Source organism: Melopsittacus undulatus, chromosome 8 (assembly GCF_012275295.1).
Source record: "Melopsittacus undulatus isolate bMelUnd1 chromosome 8, bMelUnd1.mat.Z, whole genome shotgun sequence".
NCBI classification, from domain to species: domain Eukaryota; kingdom Metazoa; phylum Chordata; class Aves; order Psittaciformes; family Psittaculidae; genus Melopsittacus; species Melopsittacus undulatus.
The window spans coordinates 44526741-44539597 of record NC_047534.1 but is presented as its reverse complement, the minus strand read 5'-3'; the positions used below and the strand labels follow the sequence as shown (position 1 = coordinate 44539597).

The window sequence follows — 12857 nt, the reverse complement described above, 5'->3', positions numbered from 1 at the left end:
TTATGGTGAGGTAGTAATCCAGCCTACTGAACATCTTTGTATCACTGTTTGTACAAACTTTTGTGTTACAAGTAGAACCTGTTAAAAGTGATCAGTACAGACATAAAAAATCTTCTAGAGAAGAGAAGGCTGCGTGGAGACCTCATAGCAGCCTTCCAGTATCTGAAGGGGGTCTACAGGGATGCTGGTGAAGGACTCTTCATTAGGGACTGTAGTGATAGGATGAGGGGGAATGGGTTAACACTTAAATAGGGGAAGTTTAGACTGGATATAAGAAAGAAATTCTTTACTGTAAGGGTGGTGAGGCACTGGAATGGGCTGCCCATGAGAAGCTGTGAATGCTCCATCCCTGGCGGTATTCAAGGCCAGGTTGGACGGAGCCTTGGGTGACATGGTTTAGTGGAAGGTGTCCCTGCCCATGGCAGGGGGTTGGAACGAAATGATCTTAAGGTCCTTTCCAACCCTAACTACTCTATGATTCGATGATTGTATGATTCTATCTGTTCATGCTAGAAAGACTCATTGGCAGTTCTTTGGTGTAAATTTATTCTTAATATGTTATACCATATAATAAATGTAAACCACACATACATATACACAGATTATATGGGCACACAAAGTTAATTAGGCTCATTATACCTGTATTCAGATATTTGCCCAGAATATGCATGTACATATGCACACATTTAAATACTTTTATTGGTGTGTATATAAACACACACAGGTGAATTTTCTGCACTTGTAATGTAAAAACAGAGTGGAAAAAACGTGAAAAAAATACCAACAGATGACATGAGAAAATTTTAACGTAAACATGCATCCTGACCAAACCATTAGGAATAGTGTTTATTTTGAACTAGTTATGAGTTGTTAAGTAGATAATTATTTAAAATCGAGGGTAATTATGTAACTTATCTGAATATCGAAACCTGTTCTTTAATATTGGTACACACATAACCTGGTAAAATCACAGATACAAAATCACTCATTACTGCTCAGTTAGCAGATAAACTGCTCTGTGGATCAATACAGTATACTTGTACCATAATATACATACAAGTATGTGCATCACACAGCATAAATAACAACTCCCTCCATTTTGTTCCATCAATAAGCATGCAATATATGGCTTGAAAATATCAATGAATGCATGGACAAGGATGTAAGAAAGCAATTCCAAAATACTTCTATAAAGAAGTAAAGGCTGGCCTTAAAAAGCTTTCTCCATATTCTAACTTTCATATCCTGGAATATATTTCCACATCTTTATTTTTTAACAATAGCTAAGTACTGTGTACAGTTCTGGTGTCCCCAGCATAATAAGGACATGGAACTGTTGGAGCAAGTCCAGACAAGGGCCATGATAAGGGGGCTTGAGCACCTCCCATATGAAAGACAGTCTAAGAAAATTGCATCTGTTCAGACTGGAGAAGAGAAGGCTGCATGGAGTCCACAGGGAAAAATTCGTTTCTACTTTTGTGGTCTCACTACTACTGCTTCTTTCTTTATCCCCTTGTTTTTTGTCTCTTTGGCACAAGGCAATCTTTAGGATCTGATTCAGTATTTAGTAATTTGCCAACTTCATCAGAAGCAGGGATTACAGAAAAACATGTTAGATTCACTCCTGCGATACAGTTAGGATGAGCATTTTAGTGATTTCTACTGCAGTTTAGATAAATTTGGTAAATCATAGTCATTTGCCATATCTCCAGAATTGCCCTGAAAGCACTTTCCAACTATATAACTTTACCTCTGAACTCCCTTTCTCCTGTAATTACCCAATTTTGAAGCAATGAATAATTCATTTTTTTTCCTACTAAAATTTCTACTGACGACTATGGTTAATTACCTAAGATTTTCAGTAGAGCTGTGGATTTTTCATAGTTCTGTTTGTTAAAAAAGTGATTAAACAAGAGTATACAAGTTCACTTACATTGAGCTCTAAGACTATTCCAAGGCAATCATATACTAACGATACACCTGTCGCCACAGCAATGATAACTACTGTCACAACAATATGGAAAACTGTGGAGAGGTTCCCATGGAAAAACACATTGGCAATCACCTGAAATAGAACCACAATTTTAAACCTTGGTTTTGCTCTTTACCTGAGCAAACAGATCATTCCAAATCTTCTAACATTAGGAAACTAAAAGAATGGGTGAGAATACACTGACCAAAGTCTACCTATTTTGCTTCAAGAAAACATCTCCATCCACTTCCAAAAATAACTCATAAAAAGCATCACTAAAATTGCAGAACACATGCAAGACTGACTTAGTTACACCTGCAGGATTTAGGGTATACTTACTTTCTTCTCATCTGCCCACTACAGAATAAAAAATTACGATTATTTATTGAATAGACTGATTTCCTAGATGGAGATACTATCACAAACCAGAACTATTAAGCATTATAAATATACTATTTTTGGCTACTCTCAACGTAATAACAACAGTGGTATTTATGCCAAAATTGGAACTTTAAGCAGTCCCACTATTAATAGAATATTGGTTAATATTATAATAAATAATAAATGTAATACAGCATTAAGTTACCAGAATCCAAGCAGTGCAATTTGTACCTCATATTCATTGCATGTAATGGAATAGGATATGATGGTATTTATTACAGATCAATCACTGACTTCAGCTACAATATGTATTAATAATGTGAAAATAATATTAATATATAACAACATTGTTAATGAGAGAATGTAGTTAATTCTTACCTCTCTGGTTACAAAACATTCAAGAGGGAAGGTCAGAATTACAGTAACTCCATAACAAAATCTTCCAAATGTAGCAAGACTATCATCTCTGCAGTAGTTTTCAAATAGATCTCCTGAGGCATAGCAAAGCATCAGTTAGTTTGAACTTCATGTCATTGGCCTATTTGCAACTTGAAGTGCAAGTTACTGGAGTAATTGAGCCTTTCTGATCCCCTTTCCTGATTCATCTCGAAAAACTGTAGTCACGGTCAGAAATTACATTTAGGGGGAACCTTCACCTTATCCTGCTAGTAGCAGTGTTTTTATTTCAAGTAGCATTTATCTTTCAACAATATTTTAACACAGACACATTAGAGTTTTGTCATCTGTTATCTTCCCCTTAGCACAGATTTTGTATGAGATGCTGGTGTTTAAATAGATATGTGACAGAAAGAATGCTTGTATGTGAAAGATGCATTTCCTCTAAAAATGTAATTCCTATAACAGCAATTACACAAAGGCAACCAGCGAGTTACCTCTGGAGAACTGCTTTTTTTTTTTTTTTGATCAGATCTAATCACAGCTGGTAAACTGCAGTAAAGAATTTAAAATATTCTGACCCTGAAACGTCTTATAAACATATGGATTATTACCTAGCAAATCTTCTTACATTTAACAACGAAAACACTGCTAGAGAATTCAAATCATCATCTTGCTTAGAGTTTACCACAAAGAATCTGGAATAATGATCTCTGAAGCATGGCAGGCACTGCAAGACAGTGATCAAATGACCTGTCAGGTCTTTTCTACTCAATTACTATACTGTCTTATGATTTACTACTTTTAGGATCAAAACAGCACTGAAGAAGCAATAAGGTGCACTTAAAAGAAAGTAGACAAAAGATTTTGACAGGGGAGACAAAGTAAGATGGAACCTGCTTGCAGCAGAGTCATATGCTGAGGGACAGCTCCAGTCAGAGCTTTCTATACTTGTAATATCTCAGCCAGTTTGCTGTTAAGTCTAGCTACAGGTGCATCTAGGTCAGTAAGTTATTCAGCATAGACAGCACTAGAAGAAGGAAAAAAGGGCAGATAAATCAGTAATCTATATCCTACAATTTCTGTTCTGAACTAGATGCTGCTGCTCATCAGGAAACGAAAAGCTTGGAAGCCTTCTCCAATTTGGAACAGGCCTATTAAATAACAGAAAATGTGCTTGCTTGTGAAATATGTATTTTTCCTAAAGAAGCTAATGCATTGAATAAAATTTATGCCTTGTTCTTCTGAAAGGACCTTTTATACTTCAACAAAATGATGTTAAATAATATGATGTAACATTGATTAGATATATTTATACATTTATGTATATTCATATATCCATAGAAGTGGCAATAGAATTAGTTACAGCAAAGCAGCTGTTGTAAAGATAGGAAATATCTCTGAAGTCAGAGATAGTATGCTGTATCAGCACAGACAGGAAAAGATACAGAAGGTACAAAATACATGCCAGGCATCCTGTAGAAAAATCAAAGCAATTTTTGTTCTTACTGCTCTCTGCTAGTGGACCATATGGCTAAATTATAGATGCTAAGTCCTCAGAAGTATTTTGATTATGGAAGTATTCAAAGGGGACTTTGACCAGAGAGGCTTACACTTGGGAATCTGACATCTCTTAGCATGCAGCTCAGATCTTTGTATCCTGTGTTGGTAGCTGGGGAACTACAAGCAATGTCCTAACCATTTCTGTCCAAACACAGTATGATTTTGTCATTTTTACATTCACTAAGATATTAACAGCAAAAATTGTCCAGAAAGTCAGAACTATAAGGATTACAGCAAGCACCAAAATCAAGCAGTTTACCTTCTGTGTATCCTGTAAAAGTCATATATCCACATGCGGCAAACACTACACTGATAATAAGAGCAAGTGAGACAGACACATGTGTGACTCGAGACCAGTTCTTTAATGTGGGTTCTTCCAGAGACCCATATATTAAAAAGCTGTTATGGTTGCAGATGAATGCTGAAACACATGACAGTTGAAACAAATATATGAATTCATGCATATAAAATAAATTCCAAGGTAGGGGAGAGACAGTGTAGTTTGAATCCACTCATTATTAAATACAAACATTAATCCTACAATGACTGGCAAAGATCAGTAGCTTGAACTTCCACTTATTTGATTTGATGAGGTTTATATTCAACCTGCAATGATTCTGATTTCATTACCCTAAAATGCCTCACTGTTTCCCACCCTCCACACCTCCATTTCACCTCTGTTTTCTCTTCTTGCTCTTTGCTTAAGAACCCAACAGCAGTTTTGAGATTTTTTTTTTTTAAACCACAAAGCCATTTGCTACTTTCAGACTTCCTATGACATCCATTTTAGGCCTCAGATTATCGCAGTATCAACAAGAAGTAATATACTGGATCCTGCAGGCAGGAACTGATTTTAGAATGAGGATAATGGAAGCAAGTTGAGAATCACCTGGGTGTTTCACTGTGAGAGATGGGAAGTAACAGGCACTCTAGAGAATGAATGAATTGCAGCCTAAGAGTTTTTTGTTATTGGTTATCCAAGAGAATACAGAATTATGACTTCCTCCTCAATTTATCAGTTAAACTAACCCTGTTGGAGCAGGTGTTTTAGGATGACCTGGACAGTTGAGCTAGATTCACATACTACACCTCTGTCTGTGCTACAGTGGCAATAATTTCTCGGAAATTATAGGAATAACAGGAATAATGTCTTAAATCATTACAATTAAGTTCATATGGATGTCTAAAATTCAATTTCTTTTTTTTCTAAACCATCTTTGCATGAATACATAGAAAAAAAATTTCTAGGTCCAAAATATTAAAGACTTTTTTAGAGTTGATCTGAATATTGAAAATATATAAAAAAAGAGATTACTTACCAAATGACATCACCCCAACAGCTTGTACTGCATTTGATTTTGCAAATATCCATGCATTATCTGATTTGGGTCTAGAACAGACATTTGTTTTAATAGATTATCTCCTCTTCAAGTACCAGTTATTAAAAACAATTTAAAATACTATGCTGTAATACAAAACTGCTAGTCAGATCTCCAGAACTCTCTCAAGCAGGCCAGAGTGTTCATCAACAATAAGTTGAAACTAGGGAGAGCCCTTCTCACCTCCCTTGTTTTGGCTAAAGTATTTCTGTAACCAGCTTTTACAGCCAAAATGTCAGCCTGTTTCAGTTTTGTAAATAAACTCTTGAAGTCACCATATACCAAGCAACAGGGAAGGTTAAAACTTCTACTGATTCTGACTAAGGTTATCTCAACCCAAAATCTCTTCTGGCTACTTAAAGGCAATTTCTTCCTTTGAATTTGCACATGTACTCCATGCAGTCTACAGACACCTTTTTTTTTTTCCTAGTCTACAAATCAAGTAAGGCAGTTTGCCTTTCTTTACACTTGTTCCAAATATTCCTCATAGTAAAGGGATTCTGCTAGTTCCCGAAGGAGTGATAAATCAGGCAAGAATTGTAATATTACCCACAAGTTATGCTCACAATTCTGGACCTGTGGTAACTGTAATTCTTAGAGGAGGACCACAGAAAACCATAAGCAAACTTTGTTAAAACCTATCTGATGCATGAACTTCCTCTCTGCAAAGAGAGCAAAAATGAAGGAAAGTAGGACACATCATTTTCCAGAACTGCAATTTGCTAAAAATATAAAATGAAATGCACAAGGCAGTTGAACATTGTGTTTATAATTAACAATAAAACACAGACAAAAGAAATAGCACAGAGAACTTGCTCTTAAAAAGTTGGTTGCTGCTAACTTTGCTCTGTTTCTATTTACAGGGAAAGCTGCTGCCACCTGAGGCTTTAGCTGCTATTTTCCTCCTGCCCTAGAAAGCAGTATGGCAGTCATGCCAGTTCTGTGAAGGCAACAAAGGCAGCTTTGTCTCTCCCTCTATCTGGTGGCATACTGGCATATGCTATGCTAGCTTTCATTGCTTTCAAATGTTTAAATTCCACTCCCACACCCTAAAAGACAAAAAAAAAAAATGCTGCTGTTTCCACTTTCAGAACTTGTGTCTTACTATTATTTGAGAGCTCAGTCAATCCTGCTTTTTCCATAGTAAAACAATTCCCAAAACATGTGCGATGCACATTCAGTTCAGATTTAGCGCACCTTTTTGGCTCTTAAGCTGTGGTTGCTAAGCTTAACTTTGAAGTGAACAGAACCTGAGCATCTTCAGTTTTTTGCCCTCAGATGCACCATGTTGTCTTGACTACCGCTACACACTGCTTCTACTCTTAAAAAAGCTGAATATGGCCCTCCTAAAACATTTTCAGACTCAGCATGTAGATGTAATAAATGCTATGGATGAAATAGAGATATCAGGCATTTGTCTGGTGAAACAGGACTTCTAAATCACTACAGCTGCTGTAGTTCCTTGTACAGAGTACCCTCTCTCAACTTGATGTCACTGATATCAAATCACTAGAGATGTCTGTGGACAATTCATATCCATAATTTTGAATGCATTATTTTTCAGGGAAACATTCACATCTGATTGGGAAAAAAGTCAATAATATCTCAAAATAAGAATAGAATATAGAAAGCTAACATTATAACTGTTCCATTCGGTAACCACTAGAGGTCAGCTTTGATATCAAACATTCAGAATGAAAATTTCTTTTATACTACCCTTTGATAACAGAATTTGTGAGAGTCTTCTTACCCCTTTTTCTCTACATAATTAACATTGAGATTATGTAGGACCCTATCACTTAATGCACAGAAATAAAGAATGCTTTTGTCTGAAGCACATATGGTTTCTGTGAAAATGGTACATCCCGTGTAACAGTATAGCTATATTGAAAGCTCCTACAAATAGGGATTTAAAAAAAAATGAAAGTAGAAAGCATGTGAATTTCAGTCAAAACATTTTCAATAAAGTGCCCAAATAATTATAACAAAATAAAAACAACAAAAAATCCCAACTAGTTTTCCCCCTGCACAATGTTAGGTTACGCACTAGCAATATGCAAGAGACCAAAACATAGCTTTGCTTTATGCATAAAAGACAAATCAGATTAGGAGCATTATTTGGAGGAAAAAAATACAAAAGAATAAAATCCTTCTTATTTAGCAGCCTAAGAAGATAAATTCTTTCATTCTAGTTGCAGAATGAGGAAGACTATCAGATCCATGATTTGAGCACTACCAGCAGATTGCAATGGCATATAACACACGGTGATACAGATTAGATATACAAGAATACAAGAGTCTTTCTTACAGTAAATCATATACTGCTGCATGTGTTTAGGAAAACATTTTCATACCCTGGGAACAGAGGGATCTCACACAGATGTGATAAAGTAAGGGAAAGCAACACAGAAAGCAATTCCATTTCTCAGTGATAAGAACTAAGAGTCAACAGCTTTAGAGTTCTGACCATATCAACAACAAATCAGCCCCAAGTCCAGACTGCAGAACATACAGACTTATGCAAAGCTCCTGGAGAGGGGTGCAGCTGACATGAAAGTGTCTGTATAAAATAAGACTTCAGACTGGAAAAGACAAAATTGTGTCAGGAAACTACCTGTTAGTTAGGGAAGAGCCACACTATGAGTAATTACATAAAATTACTCACAAGACAAAGGGCACCTAATGACAATATCAAGTGTCAAGGTAAACATGCATACATTCATATAAATATGTGTCCATGCAGGCAGATGCATATACAGGCTGAAAGTATCTTATCACAAGAATAGCAGGTAACACTACGCCTGTTTGATTTTTCAATCCTGCTGCTACTGTTAAAGATTGAATTTTGGTTTGGTTTTCTGTTTGGGTTTTCTTTTTTTGAGAAGGACCTTTGTTCTGACCAGTTTGACCTACATTCTTGTTAGGAATTGTTAGGGGGAAGATTTTAACTGCTTCTCATACATTAACAAACAAAACCAGCTAACTCACTGTTCCTCAGTTGGTGCATAAAAACACAGGCTATGTCTGCATGAACTCAAAGCTTTTTTCATGCTAGAGAAGTAGTTAGATAAAACACAATAAAAGTTACAGAATAAATACATTTGTGATACTAAATGCACTTGTTGAGAGCTGTACTGCCTATCATATAGTAGAAGTTGTCACACAGAATAAAAACTGAGAAGTAATATAACTGTGATTCTTGGAATGGAAATAGCAAAAGACTGAGCAATAGACATTCAAAGGGAGATCCCAGAGAGGAAAAAGTCTTCTCTGAAAGTAAGACAACAGCAAGATAGATAGACTGACAATAAGAACTGTCTGTGGTAAAGGAAGGTGGTAAAGCTCAGCAATAAGGAAAGCCTAGATGTTAAGAAAATTACTCAGTCTGCAGTATACTTAATGGAAAGTATAGCATATAAACATGCTAATGAGTTTTTAAAAGTTTGTGTTTATCTACACAATAACAAGGAAAATGAAAAGAACTAATGAACCAGGCAAAAGTTAAGACTTCCTAATAGGGCAATACAGGGCATTTCACATCCAGATCATGAGTAAGGGTTGAGCAAAATTGTTTGGCAGTCTAAACCAGCATATCTTCTACTTCTTGTGAAACATTTACACAATAGCATTCCTTAAGATCCATGCTATGCAAAAAGTTTTCTGTCATTTATGTAGAAATGCTGTGAAATGCAGTACAGCAGATTGCACCTGAAGCAAAATAGCTTTATGGAGAGAAACATAGGTCTCTGTACGTGATAGGTGAACCACTCGATGGATAAAGAACTGGCTGGATGGACGCATGCAAAAAGTTGTGGTCAATAGCTCAATGTCTGGGTGGAGACCATGTAACGAGTGGTGACCCTCAGTAATCTGTGTTGGGACCGGTCTTGTTCAGCATCTTCGTCACTGACATGGACAATGGGATTGAGTACACTTTCAGCAAGTTTGCCAATGACACCAAGCTGTGTGGTTCTGTTGATACACTGGAGGGAAGAAATGCCATCCAGAGGGACCTTGACAAGCTTGTGAGGTGGGTTGATGCCAACCTCATGAAGTTTAACCATGCCAAGTGCAAGGTCTTACACCTGCGTCAGAGCAATCCCAGGCACAGCTACAGGTTGGGCAAAAAGGAAATTCAGTGCAGCCTTGCGGAGAAGGTGTTGGGGGTGTTGGTCAATGAGAAAATGATCATGAGCCAGCTTCAGTGTGCACTTGCAGCCCAGAAAGCCAACCGTATCCTGGGCTGCATCAAAAGAAGCGTGACCAGCAGGTCAAAGGAGGTGATCCTGCCCCTCTACTCCGCTCTCGTGAGACCTCAACTTGGAGCATTGTGTGCAGTTCTGGTGTCCTCAACATAAAAAGAACATGGAACTGTTGGAACAAGTCCAGAGGAGGGCCACGAGGATGATCAGGGGACTGGAGCACCTCCCATATGAAGACAGGCTGAGAAAGTTGGAGCTGTTCAGCCTGGAAAAGAGAAGGCTGCATGGAGACCTCATAGCAGCCTTCCAGTATCTGAAGGGGGCCTACAAGGATGCTGGTGAGGGACTCTTCATTAGGGACTGTAGTGATAGGACAAGGCGTAACGCGTTGAAACTTAAACAGCAGAGGTTTAGATTGGATATAAGGAAGAAATTCTTTACTGTGAGGGTGGTGAGGTACTGGAATGGGTTGCCCAGGGAGGTTGTGAATGCTCCATCCCTGGCAGTGTTCAAGACCAGGCTGGACGGAGCCTTGGGTGATATAGTTTAGTGTGAGGTGTCCCTGTCCATGGCAGGGGGGTTGGAACTAGATGATCTTAAGGTCCTTTCCAACCTTAACTATTGTATGATTCTATTCTATGATCTAAACCCTGTTTTTAGGTATAAAACACTGACTGGAAAAAACAAAAAACCAAAGAAATTTGTAGAGAGGAAGCAAAGTCCTATGTTTGACAGGGGAGCTACATGATCAATGAGCAAAAGACATCCATTGTTTTGGACTGAAAATCAGTGACTAACCTCCAGGTTTAGGTGCAAATCAGCAACTATCAAAATAATCCAGGAACACAGGAATTCATGTTTAAGTCAATGATTTAGACATTTAGGAAATTAATTGTAAAATTTCAGTTCAGTTCTAAGGTAAAATACCTTTTTAGTTTTTGTTTAAACTTCAAAAGTTGAAAGATACTGAAAAAATTTATACATGCTGAATATAACTTTCATCAATATAATGGAATGAAAATGAGTAATGCTCACATCAGCCTTGAATTTTATGTTAATCAAAGTCATCTTGGTTGTTAACACAGACAAGGCAAAACTATATGTCAGCCCCACTTAGTTACAGCTGCTTTAATGCTTCTTTCTTCCTTAATGAACTACTTAGCAGTTCTGTAAATATATGGTAGTTTAGTTTTGTTTTTTAATTTCATCACACATTAAAGTTTTTTTACTTATTATTGGATTATTTATACGAAGGAAAGAATCAACTTTCTACTTTCAAGTTATTTTCATGAACACTTGGTGTTTCAGCCCTGTGATCAGCTGCCAGCTGAGTAATTCTCACATCGTATTTATGTGTAGCAGATGCTCTTGAAGCTTTTCCTAGAGATCTATGTATTATGCAGACACTGACACCACAACATTCTTCCCATAGGAACACAAAATTAAAATGATCCATCTTTATAAGCTACATAAAATATTGCCTTATACAGCAATGGATGTTAGTTTCAGCTTTGAAGCATGATTTTATACAGTATTAACATACAGCATGTTTACAGTCCGAGATAATTCTAACCCATTGTTTTTGATCCCAGTCAAAAAATATCCATCTAGAAGCAAGTGGAAAAAAAGAACAGATTATCAAAATGTGTTTTTATCCAGCATCTTAACCTACTGAGAATAAACTCTGGGTCCAGAACATGGGATTTTATCTGCAGGTTCATATGTCCTTCAGGCAAACAATAACTATACGGATGATACTAATCAAAACCAAAACTGGACAGGAAGTACCTCAGTTTTATATTTGTCATATTAGGAAATAAATTAAATCAAGTAGTCCCTCATCATAAATATATAGGTTTTTTTTCTTGAGGACTAATTAGAAAATAACATTCCTAAAATGTTCCTGGACAACCCACTCCACTCCCAAAGCAACACTCAAAAGACTTATAATTGCTCTTTTTCAGCCTACAGTTTCAAGCTCACCAAATCATTAAAAATAACCATAATGTTGTTTTGCTGATGGACTAACACATCGCAGAAGGTTTCCAGGAAATATACTATTCTCTGTTACCCAAATAATAATAATTTTCAACTAGAGCATGGACTGCATTTAAGCAAAAAGACAAATTCTTTTCCTATCTGACAAAGGACTGTGTTCCATAATCATGATTTTTAAAGATCTCTTAAAACTCCAGCTTCTACTGTATTTTAATAAGAATTCACAGTAAATACATTATTGACTTGTTTCACTTGTTGTAATACTATGATGGGATGGTATTAAAATATATTAGTGTTAAAACATATTAGTGTTCCTCATCCTCACTGAAAAAAAAAAAGAGACAGCATAGCATTATACCATTAATAAATATTACAGGAGGGCTTTAATAATTAAAGCGTATGTCTAATTACTTCTGTAAATACAAATACAAAAAATAGACGCTGATAGAATGTTTGTGATGCAAAAGATTCTGATTAACAGTTAATCAACTTGATAGATGCATTTCTGAAAACCAGGCAAAAAATGGAAGTCTCTCAAGAATTAAAATGTGAAACTTCCAAGAATCACTTAAAACTCAACATTAGCTATTGTAAGAAAAAAGAACCCATTCCATATTCTTTCAGTGCATCACAACTGTTGAGAAGAAATGTTACCATAGTAACAAGGTCATCAGCAACCATTACATATATCATCTTCCTTTTTTGGAAGGCGATTTTGATATTACACTTTCAAATACCCCTTTAACACACAGTATGAAAAGCATACTTTCTTTTCCGGGGGCGGGTGGGGGGGATATAGGAGAGGGGAGGGAAGAAGAGAGAGAGAGAGAGTCTCACATAATTCCAAGTGCATTATTTTATGGATAATAGACAATATCATCTGCTAGAATTTTAGAAACTGCTATTCTAGCCATCTCCCTAGCATTAAACACAAATACCCTGCAAGTAATACACGTATCACAGCAG

General features: G+C 36.6%; 1 protein-coding gene across 8 annotated transcripts in view; it reads right to left on the bottom strand.

The window, feature by feature from the left end:
• Positions 1-12857, bottom strand: part of SLC38A11 (solute carrier family 38 member 11) — a 34450-nt gene that overhangs the window by 10382 nt on the left and 11211 nt on the right. For 7 of the 8 annotated variants that reach the window (XR_004549908.1, XM_034065438.1, XM_034065439.1 and 4 more), the window contains exons 8-11: positions 5632-5702; positions 4572-4733; positions 2732-2844; positions 1934-2065 (exon numbers count right to left, since the gene is read on the bottom strand). Coding sequence is in view for 7 of the 8 variants with exons in the window: in XM_034065438.1 (XP_033921329.1) it covers positions 1934-2065; positions 2732-2844; positions 4572-4733; positions 5632-5702 (478 nt within the window). In the remaining variant the exon portion in view is untranslated. The remainder of the gene's footprint in view (positions 1-1933; positions 2066-2731; positions 2845-4571; positions 4734-5631; positions 5703-12857) is intronic. The other variant, XM_034065436.1, reaches the window with a different exon arrangement.